General features: G+C 44.7%; 2 protein-coding genes and 1 long non-coding RNA gene across 3 annotated transcripts; 2 read left to right on the top strand and 1 right to left on the bottom strand.

Annotated features, from left to right (window-relative positions):
- The first annotated feature begins 255 nt into the window (after nucleotides 1–255).
- On the top strand, nucleotides 256–8,940 carry LOC147058452 (uncharacterized). The gene is made up of 3 exons (XR_015065873.1): nucleotides 256–335; nucleotides 6,374–6,596; nucleotides 7,314–8,940. It is a non-coding gene; the product is annotated as an uncharacterized LOC147058452 (long non-coding RNA).
- LOC147058453 (calcium-binding protein 7-like) lies at nucleotides 1,922–6,750 on the bottom strand. The gene is made up of 5 exons (XM_085910041.1): nucleotides 6,352–6,750; nucleotides 5,035–5,178; nucleotides 4,159–4,271; nucleotides 3,770–3,920; nucleotides 1,922–3,670 (listed from the first exon to the last, which is right to left on the bottom strand). The coding sequence occupies exons 1-5, from the start codon at nucleotides 6,458–6,460 to the stop codon at nucleotides 3,540–3,542; spliced, it is 648 nt and encodes a 215-aa protein (XP_085766167.1). The 5' UTR covers nucleotides 6,461–6,750; the 3' UTR covers nucleotides 1,922–3,539.
- A 2,993-nt stretch (nucleotides 8,941–11,933) lies between the features above and the next one.
- On the top strand, nucleotides 11,934–17,224 carry fbxo21 (F-box protein 21). Its single transcript, XM_085910040.1, has 12 exons — nucleotides 11,934–12,233; nucleotides 12,830–12,965; nucleotides 13,243–13,352; nucleotides 13,591–13,712; nucleotides 13,935–14,081; nucleotides 14,154–14,293; nucleotides 14,765–14,904; nucleotides 14,969–15,148; nucleotides 15,352–15,484; nucleotides 15,576–15,766; nucleotides 15,847–16,004; nucleotides 16,335–17,224. Exons 1-12 carry the CDS (start codon nucleotides 11,977–11,979, stop codon nucleotides 16,523–16,525), a joined length of 1,905 nt encoding a protein of 634 aa, XP_085766166.1. The 5' UTR covers nucleotides 11,934–11,976; the 3' UTR covers nucleotides 16,526–17,224.
- The last annotated feature ends 1,522 nt before the right edge of the window (nucleotides 17,225–18,746 follow it).

Consider the following 18,746-nt stretch of genomic DNA (forward strand, 5'->3'; position numbering starts at 1 on the left):
ATATATATATATACATGCTATGTTTTAGCCACTTAAAAAGGTCCTTTTTTAAAAAACTAATAGAATAATTTAAAAGAAATTTTAAAGGTTTTTTTTTCATTATTATTTTTCATTTATTATTAGCCTTATTCTGTATTAGGTCTTTTAGTCTGTGCCTGTCGGATCTCTGGTCACATTTTTCGAGCCAGTAGAGGGCGGTAATGCCCCATATATCAGGTGGTAATCGGCCCAAAAACAAGAAGAAAAAGTTGACAGTGTGGCGCGAGGAATGAAATGTTTGTTTACTACTCGAGGTGACTTCTTACCGCTGCCATGGGATTTGAGACGCGGGCTTGGTGAGTCGTGATTTGGGATTTTTAAATCGGTCAGGTTGCATTGGGTCGTTATTTTTTCTCAAATTTGTGACTGTGACGTGTTGATTATTCTCTACCAATTGCTATTGGATACTGAATCACTGAATTGTAGTCATTTGATAGTAATGCTGCTAGATAGTGTAACACTTTAACATAGCTCATTCTCGTCATGTATTGTATAATATTGATGACTAATATGAACTTTCAGCAGTAATACGATTAGTGTTATTTAGTTGGAGTGAATTTCTGAACTGTGAACACATGGATTGAAATATTTTATTTTTCATTTTTTCTATTTGTTTGCCAGTCAACCTTTTTCACATTTTTTCTCAATCATTTAAACGTCGCTATTGTGCTGGAGTGAACATGTATTACGCATTTGTGACCACCAGAGGGCAGTCAGGGATTAGATATTAATCTGATCTTGCTTCTTTTACTTAAACAGGACGTGCCCTTAATTGAACCGGAAGTGCCCTTAATTGAACCGGAAGTGCCCCAATCATCAGTCTCCACATTTTCACCTTTAACATTCCCCCAAATTTTTACAAAATTACGTTTTTCCCGTCTACCTTCTAAATTTGTTTTGACAGATTCAACCCATTCCAACTTTAAACCTACCTATTCCAAAACGTCCACATTTTAAATTTTAAATTTAACCCTAACCATATTCCTATCTACATTTTTGACCGCTTCAATTCATGAATTCATTAACCTGTTCATCTTCAACATTTTCAACTTATTCCCAGTTGTTTTATGTCATCCACTGGCATTTGACATCACTCTGAAGCATTCTTGAAGTATTTATGCAGCTTCTTCGCTTTCACATGCAATTTCTCCAGAAATTGCAAATTCTAGTTCTTTATTTTTGAAGCTGCTGGGTGTTGTCACGGCAACGTTGCCCTACATTTCCAAATATATTTATATCTGTCTTTGTGACGTACAGGCGTATTGACGCACACCAAGCAGGAGATGTTTTGTTTCTTTTTTGCAAAGAATAGATCCACACCTCTGCAGCCCCCCATCCATCCATCCTGTTTCCATTGGCAACCAATGGGGGGGGGGGGGGGGGGCTTGCAGTAATTCACGGATGGGACACTCGGTGCTGATAGGTTGCTGCAGGGTGACATCATCAATTTGCTATATAGCCGATAGCAGTCTGAGGTACTTTATGTCTGGAGCGTAGTGCACATGCTACATCCAGAGGTGTCAAATCCAGGTCTAGAAAATGGAAACCTTGCCCTAATTTGTCTTTAGCCACAGGCGCTTCTAACCAACCGGCAGGTAAATGACATTTACCTGCTGGCTTGGTTGGCTACCACATATTAGTGGATGTTGGAATATGTTAGCATATAAGCATGTATGAGTGCATGTACAGTAAGTACAAAGTACATTGCATATGTTAGCACATGGTACTGTATTAGTTCATATTAGAATATTTTAGGATAGTTGTGAGAATATTTATTTGAGAGTGCAAGGACACATATTAGCATATGGAAGCATAATATGTTCCAGTGCATGTTGATGAATTTGAGCACATTCACACAAAAAAGAGAGTTGAGAGTCTTCTTATATGGTGTTTCATGTTTTATTTGGTTTTCTTTTGGGGACAAAAAAGACCCCACCACATTCCACAGACAGTTAAACGCTAACAGCCATTAAGACACCAAGTCACGTCCCCTCAGAAACAGGAATACACAGAAAACTTCCACACTGTCTTAATGTGTGGATGTTTTGTTTTGTTTTGTTTTGTTTTTTTTGAATGATGACAAGTATCAAGAAAATGATAAGGCAGTAAATTAACTATTTATTACTAATTCATCACATTATATGTGTGGGACAATCATGGCGGTCAATTGTTTTTGTTGTGCGCTGCAGCGTGTTGTAAAGTGCAAAATGGGAACCATGTGTTGGAGATGACATTACCTCTGCCAAGGAAATTGTTTTCTATTATTTACATCTAGCACATGTGTAAACATGGTGGCATGTGTTGTAGATATGTCAGTTCATATTAGCATATGTGAACATATGCGAATGTTAGCACAAGTTAGCATTGTATTAGCATGCCTGTTTGGGGTATTTGTTGTACATGTAAGTTAATATGTTACGTTTTAGTGCATGTTAGCGCATGCTAGCACATGTAGCCCTCATGTTAGCATGTGTGAGCTTGGTCACGTGTTCTGAATGTGACCGCCATTTTAGCAGTGGTTATTACATGTTAGCATTGAATTGGCATATGTCAACTTTGTGGTATGTGTTGTCCGTGTAAATAAATATTAGTTTACAGGACATATTAGCAATTAGCTTGTGTTAGCCAATTGGAATCAGGTTATTTCAAAGATGTGCTTGTGATTTATTGCCACATTTATGGGTGTCCCAACCCTATTGTATTGCCAAAATGTTGGTTTGCTTTATTTTTAAGATGAGTGGTTGGAACGCTGCTTTATTTATTGCTTGTTCGCAATACATTCTGACGCGCACGCACGCACGCACACATATACTCGCGCACATACACCCACAAGCACACTGGTTCACAGTTTAGCATTAATACACAGTTGGTGTGATCATGACGTAAACGCTGACGGATATACAAACACACGGTCGCTGAAGTCCATGCATAACATGCATAGATGAGGTTATCCAACGTTTGCTGCTGTTTGTCCACCAATGGCGCCCCCTGCAGCCTTGGGAGGCACAGCAGTACAGTGAACCCATGTTAGATTGCACACTATTAAGCAGTCATATTTGTATTGTTTTTTTGTTTTTTTTACAGCACACAGCCAAATGTCAATTTTGCATTGCGACCATATCGAAGTGTAAGAGCCTCAGTTGCTTTCGATGCTGTCATTCTTCTGAATTTGGGTGCGTGTGTGAGGTAGCATTTGTGTTCAAAGTTTATTTTCAATTACCATGACATCAATGCTAATGACTTTAGCCTGTCTCTTACATGTTAGCATTAAGCTGAGAATGAGATTTGCTTCGTCTTTCGTGACACGCCTTTTCTCGATTGTGTAATTTGACCTTTTGTGGGTGGGTTGGTGATATATCCCCGCGAACAACGGGGGTTCACTGTACTGTATTACACGCACACGCACAAAAGACGTTACACCATGACCAGGCGTTGGAGCCATATGTGTCTTTGCAGCCCCTACGTCCATAGAGTTTTTGTTGTCCGTTAAGTCTTGCAAACTATTTCATGCCGCTGCGCAGCACCTGATTGGCGGCGATCAGCATGACGCTGATGATGAAGGCGATGGCGAAGGCGCAGATCAGGCTCTTGCGCACGCACGTCTGCTTGACCTGCTGCGTGGGGCTGGAACCTCCGCACCGGAAAACAGCACAAAGTACAACCATTAAAGCCCAAAAAGTTCATCTTAACACCAAATTGGATTTGAGAAGCGTGTCGAAGCGTTGCTTACTGTCGATGTCCACCTGGCAGTCCTCGGGGTTCACCATGTGGTTCTCCTCGGTCATGATGATGTTCTCGATGTCCTTCATGGACAGGTGGTCGCAGAAGGTGTCGTACAGCAGACGTTTCAGCTCCTCTACCGTAAGCTTCTGCATGTCACACTGACGCACACCAAACAAGTCACAATCTTGCGTATAAAATGAGTTAACCCCCGCCACCCCTTGTCATGTAATACTACTGAAGCGTGGATTAACAAATACATTCGAATGTACTTGTAGGCTAAATGCTACAATGCTAAAAGTAGCGCTGAAATAAACTTTCATTTCCGAAAGAAAAATATCATTTCTGTCAAAAAGTTGCATGTGTTTGAATTCAAAACGTTTTGTAAAATGAGTTTACCTTCCAGAAAACTGAGTCAAAGTCGGTTCCGTTGAACTTGTCGGGCATGGCGGCCGCCGTCAACTTGGGGCCGAGCAGCGTGACAAACTCCTCAAAGTCCACCTGACCGTCGCCTGACCGACAAACATAACCAAACTTACAAAATGTGGGGGGATGGGGGGGTGTTAACTAAAACTATAAAAAATACAAATGTTTATTTCCACAAAATAAAGAAAACATTTTAATACTTTTCAGTGTGCCTTACACGAGGAAGACTCATTATAGTCAAAACGTGTGTTTATTTCGCACATCTTCTTTTGTTGTTAATGTAAAATAAACAAAAACTATTTAAAAAAAACAAAAAACAAAAAAACCATACATACCGTATTGGCCCGAATATAAAATGAGGTTTTTTTCATTGAAACAAAACCGAAAAAGGAGGGGGGGTCGTCTTACATTCAGGGTCGAGACATGGGCTTTTTTCAAACTTGAGTATTGTCTTATAATCGGGGTCGTCTCATATTCGGGCCAATACGGTACGTGTTAATTAAATCAATAAAAAAATGGAGGAATGGACGGTGGTGCGCCGTGGATGAATGCAGCCACGACACGGTGAGGGGGCCCCGGAACTTGCAGGTCCATGCACCCCCCTCGTTTCTTCCGGAGAGGGTTTCAATACCCAAAACCTAAAACCCTTGAGGGGAAATAAAGGTAACATATTTAGCTGAAAAGTTTTTATTGAATTTTTAAAAAACTAATAATTATTTAAAACGTTTTTGTTTGGTTTTTTTTTCCTTTGAATACAGTTTCCGAAAATAGTTTTAATGTAATAGATAATGATGCTGTTCGGACACGTGTGTGCGCGTGTGGTTCTGTGTGTTTGTGTGCTTGTGTCACCATCCATGTCCAGTCGCTGTATGATGACCTCGAGCTCGACCTCGTTGGGCATGTATCCAAGAGAGCGCATGGCCATGCCCAGCTCCTGCTTGGAGATGAAGCCGTTGCCGTCGCGGTCGAACACTTTGAACGCCTCGCGGATCTCTGCACACACGCACACATGCAGACTGAATTCGGGATAGAGTGTCAACCTGAGCTGGAGACCACAAATTGAAACCCAAACTCTTGGATTAAAGTTCTGATGTGAAACCCTAAGCCTTCTTTGAAACCTTCACCCTGATTTGAAAGTGTACTTTGGAACCATAGCAAAATACTAAACAAGCTGTGACACACAATGCCGCCAGGCAATAAGTGACCTCACAAATATGGAAATTGACTCATGATTGTGACCCATAAATTTTGCCTAGCAACAAGCACTCACACAAATACCCAACATGGCAACAATTGATCACTGAAATGCAAATTATTGGCCCATAAATTCCGCCTAGCAACAAGTGCTTGTAAAACAATGTCCAACGACATCCGTCTAGTAACACGTGGCCATAATAATTCAAGTTATTGTTCCAAGCAGCGCAGAGGTAAATACGACCAAGAATAGTGCCCTGCAAATTCTGCCTGGCAACAAGTGGATGTGCAAATGTATCATGGCCAAGATTTGTGTCACATGGTAAATTCTATCTGGCGACAAGTAGTCACAAAATGCAATATTTTACAACCAATATGTGAATACGCTTTGTGAATCCTGCATAGCAACCAGAGCTACCAAATTGATGTAATTGTATGATTGGACCCAATAAATTTGAGCAAACAAATAGTCAGGAAAGTCTGCATGGCGACCAACTATTGTGCCTCAGAGATTCTGTCTGGCAGTATAAAGTCACTGCAAGGTTCATGTGAGTAAGGATCGGGCATTGGAGGAGGTCTGCCCTTTAAAGGTCAACGAAGGGCGGCTCGGCAATATGTGGCACCGTAGAGCCCACCACAAAAGGCCCAGATGGTCTCTTCAGCGAATGTTAATTTCTCGTCAGGGATCTTTAGCGTCGGTCAAGGTCGGCCAGACGTTAGCCGGAGGTCGGCAAACACTTTGACTGTTTTATCAAATTTGTTTTCCCAATTGGAACCTAGGAACATTTTTGCCGGAGACCGTGCAAACTATTGACAAACTTCTGGCGAATAATCAAGCTCAGTGCTGCCCCGCGTGTGGCACAAAGTGCTACTACACAGGAAGGCACTCTAAATTTGGACTTTTCCTGCAAAACTGTAAAAGGTTTGACAAATATGACATGCAAATCCTGTAGAAATTACAAATTGTCTCACCTTCCACCTCGTCCTCGGGCAGGTTGACTGGGGGGTGGTAGGAGAGGATGTCCGGGATGGTGCACATCCCCCGGTACATGAGCGTGGAGGTGACCGGGTGCATCGGCATGGCTGCGACCCTCTTCCCGGAGATTCCACGGGGGTTAGGAGCAGCGGAATCTAGCGACGGGAGACCGACTCGCTTGGACGGCTACCAGGGGAGCGCATCGGAAGCGGCGGCAGCAGCAGCGGGTCCATGGAGCAGGGTGAGACAAAATCTTGTCTCGCTCACGGGAATTCATTGAAAAGGAATAGAATAATAAAAATGCACCCCAAAAAGTCCATGTTTGGGTGCGCGCACACGCTGCGGCAGCGGGCTTGTGCGTGGCGGGGGAGCCACTTGTTGGTTGCGCGCACTTGCCCTTCCTTCCTTTCCCTCCCTCCCTCCCTCCTCCTTCCTACCCGGAACCCCCCCACCCACCGTCGGGAGAACGCTCAGGGCGCTCAATGAAGCGTGCGCGAATACCGAAGTCGTCTCTGTATGCCGCGTGCACCCAGCCTCTCTCCTCTTTTTTATTTTTTATTTTTTTGTATTTTTTATAAACACACATCGTTCGCCTCTCCGCCCGCACATTCATGGATTGTGCCACTTTTACCCTTAACAGGACCTCTAATCAGAAGATTTTTTTTTTTTTTTTTTTTTAATTGAACGAGAGCCTCTGTAAATGATACGAACTAATTCCGTGAAATGCTCTTTGAAAACCCCCTTGGAGCACCTCAGTCGTTTCCCCTCACTCAAAAGGTGGGCGACAAAGTCAAACTGGAAACTTTCTGCTTTCGAAAGTGCTGTCACAAAAACATGTTCATTTTGTGTGTATTTGTGTCCATCTCCAGGAAGCGCACCTCCTCCTCATGGGAAATCCCGAGGGTAATCCAGCTTTACCTTATCTGCTTCCACTGATGCATTTGTGTTTTTTGTGCAGTGCGGCAGAGGGCTGATAAGGAGCAACAGTGCTGTGTGTGCACTTCGGCGGCGTCAAGATAACGCCGTGCGTGTGCAATGCATCACGCAGGTCATTAAAAACAGCATTAAAGCACCCCCCGCCCCGTCCTCCCCCTTCCAACAACCCTTTAATGAGACTTAATGTTTCATTAGGTGAGCGGCGCTCTGATGTTAACATGATACAGGATGCTCATTGGTGCTCAAAGACAAGCTGCTACCCAGGGCTGGAATTGCCCAAAAATGCGGTGCACCCTCTTGGAGGTATAGATTTCGCACCAGTTGTGATAAAAAACAAACAAAAAAAGAAAAAAGGTATGAATAATGAAAGTCTCTGATCACTTTGCGACAAGCATTGCAAGCCACGCCCCCCCCCCCCTTTTGAAATTGGTGCACCCCTTGAATGCACCCCAAAGTTGTTGATATCCTTCGATGTCGACAGGTCATGCAATAAAAAAGACTCGGCACGTTTCGAATATGGATATGATTACACGAAATCCAGGTTCAGTTTTAAGGACAGCACAGTAAAATTTTAATTTTGTTTTTGCAAGTCCAAGAGTGTGCGCCGATTACGTCGGAAAGTTGCGGAGCGTCTGCTCGAGAAACATCCGTGATTTGAATATCAGAGTGCCGTTACATTTTTAGATGTCATGATTAGGTGCGCTGACTATGCCAAGCTGATAAAGGGGGCCAAACACTTTTTTTTTTTTTCTACGGATGCAATCATAACAATCAAGTGAAACTGCTTTTTGCCGTTTAAATCTTGTGCGTCCTCAAGGGTGGACGATGTTACCGAGGCCGCTTGTGCGACAAACCGGTTCGGGAAAGCCTTCTCATTGAATGTTGTGGCACATCAAAAAATCCCTCACGACCCAGAAAACCGTGGCGGGGAGATTTTAAGTCTTTTTTTTTTTTTTTTTGTGGGCGGTATCATGAGCAGGAAAGAGTCACCAGCGAAGCCCCACGTCACACGCCATATCCTTGCTTAACTTTCCCTAAAGGATCATGGCGGCTATTGAATCACCTCCTCTGCACTGGGAGAAAAAAAATCCATTATTTGCGCTTCTCTCCGGGGAATGTGCGGCGCCGCCTTTACCAAGTTGACGCAAAGCGCGAGGCGGAATATTCCGGCTGGAGCGTAATGACATCAGCCGACTTGTCCTACACTCGCCGCCTGAATTGTAAAAACCTCGATAGCCGTGTGGCTACACGACGTCGTCAAATCAAAATAGATCAAATAATAAGCGCTGAGTTTCATTTCTCCCCTTTTGCCGTCACTTGTTGGACAAAGGCAACGTCGACCTCGGCTCTGTCATCCGTTCACTAGAACCAATTAATTGAGAGAAAGTTAACTCCGCCTCAAGCTAAGTAGCTAGTACTGAAATGAACTCGGCCTGACGCTAACCCAGCCTGAGGCTCATAAAGATGACAATAACTAGGCCCACAGCAAGCTAGCTTGGCCTAAAGCTTACTACACCTGACATTTTGTGGCGCGAAAGCCAGAACAGGATCGTTTTGCATGGAGGAAGGTTTCCCAAAAAAATAACAAGCCAAAACGGCACCTCGCAAGGCTAAAAATAGACTTTACAAGGGGGAGAACTTCCAGACCTCACGACAATTGGAGCTTCTTTTTGCAGAAGCTGTGTGGGGGGGGGGGGTTGTGATGTTAGCGGGGCTCGCGTCTCGCAGTGCCGCGCCACTTACATAACTTCAAAGTCAATCCTGTTGGCCTACTTGAGAGTTTTGCCATATTCTTGACACTCGGAGAGACATTTTCGTCAATAAAAAACAGCTGCCTCTCTCTCTCTCTCGAGTTTACCTTTGGTGACATTTTAGCTTTTAGTGGCCATTGAAGAACAATTGTTGGGTCCAGATTATGCCTCTACAATAAAACACCCCAAATCTATTTTTTTTAGCATCGGGAAATTTGGTCAACATTTATTCATTTGTTCGTTCATCTTCCGTACCGCTATTAAAATGATAAATTTTAACTATCCCTAACCAACCAACCCATCCCAACCAACCGGAAGAAAAAAAAATCAACCATCCCAACCAACGAACCAATCAATGAATCAAACAAAGTTGATCAAGTAACAACTCTTGACTGTGAACTGATGTTCCACCTAATTGGCTGGAATGACTAAATGACTGGAAAAACGAATACCCTCAATTTTCACAGGTTATATACGAAAAAAAAGCCAAAGAACAATCGTACTTCTCGTGGAAAGATGTCATTTCACGGGCCGACTGAAAAAGCCGCGTGCTTGGTGTTCATCGGGGAGCGTTACCGTGCAAGAGCTACCATGTCTGAAAATAAACTCATTTGCATGCTCGCTAACTGCAGGCAACATTTGCCATGCAATTACCCGCATTTCCCCATCAACACTTGACTGGGAGAAATTGTCAACATTCTATGCCAGGAAAAAAAAAAAAAAGACCCAGATGACGCCTATGACTACTCTTTGTATCTGCGTCCGACGGCACGTGACATCAGTACGACAGGGAAGAGGGGATTCCAAACGGGAAAATGGCAGACGAGCGGTAACGTTTCCCACCGGAGGGAGAGATCGGGTGCTCCTCTCCACCCACGCGGATGAAGGGAGATTGGGAGGGAGGTAAAGAGCAATTTTCCCCTCTAGCTTGAGGCCTACAATCCTACCTGAGTTATCCCACTGGGATTATTTTCTTGCCCAGAGAGAAAATCCAATTCAGCGAGAAACCAAACTTTTCTCCCTCTTGCACCATTTCTTTTTTTTCTCTCCCCAAGCAGTCATACATTGAAATTCATTTTATCGCAATCCCCTCTGCATACTCAAATTTGTAACGTATTAAGTGTCACGTGACTGCGAGAAGCTCCTTTTAGCCATGACTTGGTTATACTTGAGCTCTTTTCAGATCATGTCTGAGATTTTACACAGCCGACGGGGTCGCAGGCGGCTTATCGGCCAAGGTTTAGCAGAAATATCATTCTTTACATTAACAGAGAAACTACTGCCACTGCTCTCACTAAATGATGAGACAAACTAAAAGATGAGACCCCCCTGACGAGAACAACGGCACTCTCTAATATAATGTACTTTATAAAATCCCGCAGTGATCAGAATTGAATGTGATGTCCACACCCACCCAAAAAAAAAAAAAAAACGATTTCAGAGCCACACAGCCGGATTCGTTCAGCTCACGCTCGACCGGGCTTCTGCGCCAGAGAGAAGATCCAAGAGTGGCTTTATCTCCAAAGCTCCTTGTCAAAAGCCACTTGTGGTGCGGCGTGCTCTCGGAATACCAAACAACGGGGAGAAGACACCGAGGCAGGATGAGCACTCGGCAAGACAAAATGGACCATCTGACGAGAGTAAGACTCTTTGTGGCAAAACACTATGTAGGTCTAAAAACAAACACACGCATGTAAGCTCAATACGAACTCGCCAAAGATGTGCAACCTCCTTTTGCGGCCTGTCACGTCATGGAGTCAAACCCCGTTGGAGAAGTCTAGAAAACACACTCGACAACGTTTCCGGGCTTGCTTAATGAGCAGCGAGTGCCGGTCAAGGCAAGCAAATCAAATGGGCTCGAATTCAGTCAACGGCCAAAACAAGATGTCCACGGAAAACGTTATTTTGCGCCTCTGATCAAAGCCGAGCGCTGGTTAAAGCAAAATTGAGTGTGCTGTGGAGCAGAGACTTGACTACGGGCAGCACACCGCAGCTTCTCGGGCGATTAAATTGGCAAAAAAGGCGAGGGGGAAGCTTTTTGAGGTCGTTACTGAGGCAGAACTCCCCAGTCTTTCTGGAAGCCTGTCCACCTGTCAAAAAAGAAAGTCTTCCTGTCAACTAAAGTCGGACGAGCTCACTCAAGCCAAACATTTTCATCCTTTCGTGGACTTCCATACCAGTAGTTCAGCCGAGCGTCCGAAGTGATGAGACGAAGCTGGGCCACGAAGATTGTCAACATCTCGCTTTGTGGGATGGAAGTCGCGAGAGTTAAGTGAATTGTGGTTTGCCGCACTTGTTAAAAGATCGTTTTAAGACCGCTCAAATCATCCATCAACATAATCTTTTTGTTGTGCACTAAGTCAACTTTCTTTTTGTTGTTGTTGCAACGCCCATCATTTGAGGATCTACAAAGTTGAAAAACGTTGATAGGAATTGTGAGATCCTTATTTGTTCTCTAAAGGAGATGAATCATCACACCCGCTTTACCCTGGTCAGGATGCAGCAGTTTTCGGATCATAGTGGAATGGCGACGATGATTATTATTACCTCCACAGCGCTCTGCTGCCATCTAGTGACGTTTACCATAATGGCAAATTCAATCCGTGGGTTTTTGTTTGATCAGAAATGTTTGTTTTGTGTGCAATGTGTTCAGGTCGTCGTGGAAAATGTAGCTAACCCTAACCATTTTACATTAATTGTCAAAGGATAACTACTTTTTTATGACTTTACTGTAAATTCTGCATCACATTCTTGAGTTTGAACCTTGATTAAGTTCGCGCTGTATTTAGGCAATAAATGCAACTTGCCCCGCCTTCTCCCGCAAGCAACCAATCGGGAAACATCCCTTCTTTCTGCCCCGCCCGTTTTGTCCAGCCCCCTGCGCCATAAGGGGGCGGGGCCACGGCGATGAGGTAATCGGGGTAAACAGAAAAGATGGCGACTTGTGTCGCCGGAGAGCGGCTGTCGAGCCCGACCGGGATAAGGGCCGGGAGCGGCAGTGAAGCCGGGCACGTAAATCGAGACCGCCGCGGCGAGAAGTTGACCGATTTGCCCACTGAGTTATTGGAACACATTTTGTGTTTGCCGGTGCTCGACCACGTCGACATTTGTAATGTGTCCTGCTGCTGCCTGCGCCTGCGCGACGTTTGCCACGGCCGAGGGAAGGTGTGGGGCCACCAGTATAAACTCAGGTCGGCATAATTGCTGTTAGATGATTATTATGACTATAGTCAAAATAATCCTCTAGGATTATTAATATTATCAGTAATGTCCTGAATCTTAATGTCTTTCTTGTGTCCTTTATCTGGTTCAGTGCCCATTCACTGTCACTGCTTTACGTTAATATGATACCGTCACCTTTTCACCGTTGTGAAGAGATGAACCATATTTTTCAAATTGATTTATTATCATATTAAATTCCATTGCAGCCAGTTCTAAAACACATTTACATCAATGACCTTGAATATCAACTTGGAAGGCATCGTTTCAGGAGTGAATTGATCAAACTGATCTTCACTTTTCATCCACCTTCTCTTCTCAACAGAGGCTAAAGAACTAAATAACCAAATTTTTGGTCAAGGCAAAATACTGTACACATATCATTTTCACCAACAAGCTTATTGTATTTGCAGAATTTATCTGATGCCCTTCAAATTGTGTGGATACACATACAAAAAGGTATCCAACGACTCATTAAACCCACTGGGAGTACGCTCACATAATTGGGAAGTTGTCACTTTAAATTTGTAAGGTTATTTTACAGTTCCATTCTCACACCACTTTTCAGATGGCCGCGGTTGCAGAGGTTTTATCCGCAGAACGAGAGCTGCGACTGGCTGCTGGAGTACAAAACGCGCCATCGGGTGGGCATCCAAATCCGGAGGACGGTGGAGTCCATCTCCCAGCGCTTCTTCATGGAAGTGGTGAAGAGAATTCAATGTTGCATGGAGCAGTACCATACACAAACAGAGCATGAAGCATTGTATATGGAAAAAAAAAATCGTTTTGTTCTACAAAAGTCCATGTGCACTAGCTCAGTGCTAACACTAAATGGCAACCACCATATACGGGCTAATGTTACTGTAGCAAAGCTTATTGCGCAGCCCTAAATTTGGGACTTGGCTGTGGTAAATGTGTAAAAAACAAAAAAACATCCACAATATAGTAAAATGAGTACCTTGAAACCGATTTTTCTTCTAGCCATGCATCGGCCAGGTGCTGGGCGACACTTTTGCCGAGATTGAATCGCTGGGGATACCTGAACATTTCTGTGAAGATGAGCTGCTCTTTATCCTCGAGACTGAAAAGAGGTTAGACGCCTCTTTGTGTTTCTCGTCCGTGGCGATAAGTACGTAAGCTACTGCAAGTACATTGCTCTTGACTTAGAAGTACCCCCAGTTTACTCGTGCTGTTAAAATTGCTTCTCCCCAAAACGTTAAAAACAAGTACCAGCGTTTCGGGCCGTTATCTTTCATTTTGATCCGTACTTCTCCTATTACAAGAGCATTTGCTGAAACACCTATTTGCATTCTCCTCGCCTCCACAAAGGAAAAGTCTGACGCTGAAGTACTATGCAAAGAAGATCCTTTACTTCCTGAGACAACAGAACATCTTGCACGCTCTCAAGAGCTTCCTCGAGCAGCCGCCCGAGGAGCAGTCGGAGCTCGCAGGTGAGAAAACAACCATTGGAGCAAGCCTCTCCATGGCGTGACTGAAAACACGTAAGGAGGTCAGCCATTTTGTTTAAATCTTAGAATCCATTCCCAGATCATTTTATTAAAATTTCTCAGGGTTCCTTCAGAGGCCAGAAGGTGTCATCTTACATGTAAATGAGTCATTGTAATCATCTCAGTCCAAACAGCTACCGCAAAATTACACACGCGTGTGTCCAGGTGCCATCCTGGTGGACCAATACTGCAACCCGCTGGTCGATGTCACGCCGGACGGGATCTCGGCGCAACTGGACGACATCGCAGAGAAAGTCAAAAAGACTCTGCGGGTGAAGAATCCATCCCACCCTAGCCTTTGCGTGGCTCCAGGTGACCTGGCAAAAGAAAAAGTCAGTCAAAATGTCCGTCCTAGGGGCTGATACACACTTTGTCGTCTCACAGGGGGCAAGCGTCTTCCACTGCAGGACTTTGAGCTGCAGCGGCAGGTCCTCTGCGCCCTCAATGGCGCCTTGTACGACCAGCTGCAGTTCAAAGGCGACCAAGTGGACTACTACAACCCGCTCAACTCTTATATCCACCAGGTAGACTTCAAGATATTGACAAAGGAGATTTCCAGCTGTCAGACTAAACACAAAGCGGAAAGACCACACAACCTTTTTTTAAAGCCACTAGCTTAATGCTAACACGTGACGCAAAATGCCAGGCTGACCAAAAACATTGACAGGTGCAATTATGATCTTTTTGTACATAAACAGTGCATCAACACATGCAGATGGACAAAATAAAAATTTGTCGACAGTTGTGTTTATCTTCTGTGAAAAAAGCTTTTTAGCTTTATCGCTAGTACGCTGCCCCCCGGTGGCCAAGTCCTGCACAGACTAATGAGTCGCAACCATGATGCAACCTGTTGACCTCTTGATATTGTATTTTATTCACTTTTGACCATGTCTTCTTCTAAAGTAACAAAAGCGTGGCTGGCTACCGAATATATTAATTGTGATCAAAATGACTCATTTGATCGAGGGTATAAGAACTGTCTGGACATCCCGCAGGTGCTGCTCCGCCGCAAGGGCATCCCCATAAGCCTCTCGGTGCTCTACATGACGCTGGCCCAGAGGTTGGGCGTCAAGCTGGAGCCCGTCAACTTCCCCAGCCACTTCCTGCTGCGCTGGTGCCAAAGCTGCGAACAAAGGTACTCGAAGGCAACGCTTGGTTTTCAGCACTCTCAATACCGCCTGCCCGTTTTCCTTCCACAGGAGCGACGACATCTACGACTACGTGTACATCGACGCCTTCGGCAAAGGCAAGCAGATGACGGCCAAAGAGTGCGAGTACCTCATCGGGCACCAGGCCAGCGCCGACTACTACGCCGGCATCGGTACCGTGGACGTCCTGCTCAGGATGGTGGGAAACCTGCTCAACATCGGGAAAAGAGGGTACTGGTTCATTTGATTGTCTACGTTTGGTGTGTGCGTGTCAAAGCATCAAGGGGGGGGGGGGGCGCCACAACTCTGTCGGGTCATTGCAACGCAGAATTCCGGCCATGGGGTGGCGACACATCGATTAGCCACGTGCCGGCCAGTACGAGAAAGAAGACCAAGTAGATAGATGCTGCTTTTCTTTTGCTTTGTTTGTGGAGGGAAAACAACGAGAAGTCTTACCAGCTCCTGAGGGACACGCTGGACCTTTTCCTCACCATCAACCCCGACAACGTTCCCTACCTTCTGCTGCAGGCCAGGCTCTATTTCCACCTCGGCATCTGGCCCGAAAAGGTGCTTCCTCTCACGCGTGCTTCACGCGTACTTGCTCTCACCGACGTTGCTCTTCCCTCCCTCCCTCCCTCCCTCGATCGGTCCTGGGCAGGTTCTGGACATCCTACAGCACATCCAGGCGCTGGACCCATCTCAGCACGGCGCAGTGGGCTACCTGGTGCAGCACACGCTGGAACACATCCAGCACAAGAAGCACCCCCCCGCCCCCGAGGTGAAGCAGCGCGGGGCGGCTGACCACCGGGACGTCCGCTATTCCGTGGGTCTGGTCATGAAACACAAGAGGTGCGTTACGGGGGCAACCTCAGCAGCGCCTCCCCAGCCAGCCACTCTTGTCCATTTTGCCCACCTCTCCTGCGTCGCAGGTCGGGTTACAACTGCGTCATCTACGGCTGGGACCCCAAGTGTACCATGAGCCAGGAGTGGATCACCACCATGAGGGTCCACCAGCTGCCCGATGGAGCAGAGCAGCCTTTCTTCAACGTCCTGGTGCAGGACGGCACTTGCCGATATGCCGCGCAAGGTAAAGCGATCCGATTCATCCCGAAACATCCCAGCGACCCTCGTGAGGTTCGGAAGACGGATGAATATTGGGTTTGTCATTATGCTGTATATTTTACTCAGTAACAAAGTACTCACATAAAAACTTATATGTGGTGTATACTTTACTCACAAACACAAACTCACTTTACCCACAAACATATATATTTTTTTCCCTTCTCTGGATTTTAGATTTTTTTTTAATTCCCGTATTTTAAATGATTCAAGTCCCTAAATTTAAGTAACTAAAGACCCTAAATTCAAGTGTGCATATTTTTATTTTTAAAAGACTAATCCTATTTTTTTTGTTCAGAGAACCTGGAGCTCCATCCAGCCCCCCTGGAGATCGGGCACCCTGAGGTGGGCCGCTACTTTTGCGAGTTTGCCCACACGCACTACGTTGCCAACGATGAGCTGCGAACGCGCTACCCCGATGACCCGGACCACACAGAGGAGACAACGCGCCACTTCTACCCGCACGTGCGCCCGCCCACGCCCTTGTAGCCACAACGTTTGCCGTTCGCTCACGTGCAGCAGGGAGATTTAAGAAGAAGAAAAAAAAAAAAAGCACAGTCTCCGGCCACTTTATTAGGTTCATCCACAATGGCTCATGCAAAGTCTTTTTTTGTTTGATTGTTTTAAAGGATTGAGTTGTGAGTGCTGTTTCTAATGTTTTGACCCTCTTGTGTAGAGAACCAAGACAGCCAAAATATTAGAAACATCAACCAACTGGAAGTAATCATTCGTATTTAACATTTGTGTCATGTGTGCATGTGCCAGTTTTGCATTCCTTCTGATGTACTGCGTTATGACGTCGGACACTCGGAATGACATTCTTTGAAAAGAAATTTAACCATATTTTTAAATGTATTCTACTCAATTCAATACAAAAAAAAGATTATTGAGAAAAATACAGTCATTGCCTTGTCATCCTAAAGAGTAAATTCTAATTATTGTGTAATTAATTCTCTAACTTAAAAGGAGAGACAAAGTTAACTTTGGAAGGTAATTGAACCCAACAAGATTAACAGTAACTTTAGGGTGGTAACGACCCATAAAACACAACTAAACTAGTCAAATTATTTAAACTCTAATCGAGAAGGGGATTGGAGTGAGACTGAGGAAACATTGTTCTTACCTGAAGGCTATTTATTACTAAGTTACTGTTATTTGTTCACCTCAAGTAAATTATTTTTATATAAAAACCTACCTGGACTCTGACTCTATTTTATATGTCACCCCACTCATTTGGAACCAAGAACTTTTCCAACAGTAAGATAGTGAATGTGTACTGCAAGACAATACAAATTAAAACATCAATGTCATAATAGAGTGCCCAAGTGACGTCACAGATCAAACAGCCAATCAGAAAGTGGGGGTGAGGGCGGGTGTGGCACTTTTCACTTTCATTTAATCTTTGACCATGACTTTTCCCTAATGAAGTGCCCTGTTATTAGGTACACCTAAAAATGGCGGTGTACCTAATGGAGTGTCTTAATGACGTCACAGATCAAACAACCAATCAGAAAGTGGGGGTGAGGGCGGGTGTGGCACTTTTCACTTTCACTTAAACTTTTTCCCTAATGAAGTGATTAGGTACACCTGTGTCGGTGTGACGTCACAGATCAAACAGCCAATCAGAAAGTGGGGGGTTGTTTGGGTGTGGCACTTTTCACTTTCATTTAAACTTTGACCATGATTTTTCCCTAATGAAGTGGCCTGTTATTAGGTACACCTGAAAATGGCGGCGTACCTAATGGAGTGTCCGACTGACGTCACACATCAAACAGCCAATCAGAAAGTGGGGGGTTGTTTGGGTGTGGCACTTTTCACTTTCATTTAAGCTTTGACCATGATTTTTCCCTAATGAAGTGGCCTGTGATTAGGTACACCTGAAAATGGCGGTGTACCCAATGGAGTGTCTTAATGACGTCACAGATCAAACAGCCAATCAGAAAGTGGGGGTGAGGGCGGGTGTGGCACTTTTCACTTTCACTTAAACTTTTTCCCTATTGAAGTGATTAGGTACACCTGTGTCGGTGTGACGTCACAGCTCAAACAGCCAATCAGAAAGTGGGGGGTTGTTTGGGTGTGGCACTTTTCACTTTCATTTAAACTTTGACCATGATTTTTCCCTAATGAAGTGGCCTGTTATTAGGTACACCTGAAAATGGCGGCGTACCTAATGGAGTGTCCGACTGACGTCACACATCAAACAGCCAATCAGAAAGTGGGGGTGAGGGCGGGTGTGGCACTTTTCACTTTCATTTAATCTTTGACCATAACTTTTCCCTAATGAAGTGCCCTGTTATTAGGTACACCTAAAAATGGCGGTGTACCTAATGGAGTGTCTTAATGACGTCACAGATCAAACAGCCAATCAGAAAGTGGGGGTGAGGGCGGGTGTGGCACTTTTCACTTTCACTTAAACTTTTTCCCTAATGAAGTGATTAGGTACACCTGTGTCGGTGTGACGTCACAGCTCAAACAGCCAATCAGAAAGTGGGGGGTTGTTTGGGTGTGGCACTTTTCACTTTCATTTAAACTTTGACCATGATTTTTCCCTAATGAAGTGGCCTGTTATTAGGTACACCTGAAAATGGCGGCGTACCTAATGGAGTGTCCGACTGACGTCACACATCAAACAGCCAATCAGAAAGTGGGGGTGAGGGCGGGTGTGGCACTTTTCACTTTCATTTAATCTTTGACCATGACTTTTCCCTAA

This window comes from Syngnathus leptorhynchus, chromosome 4 (assembly GCF_054491065.1).
Source record: "Syngnathus leptorhynchus isolate UIUO chromosome 4, UIUO_Slep, whole genome shotgun sequence".
Lineage (NCBI taxonomy): Eukaryota > Metazoa > Chordata > Actinopteri > Syngnathiformes > Syngnathidae > Syngnathus > Syngnathus leptorhynchus.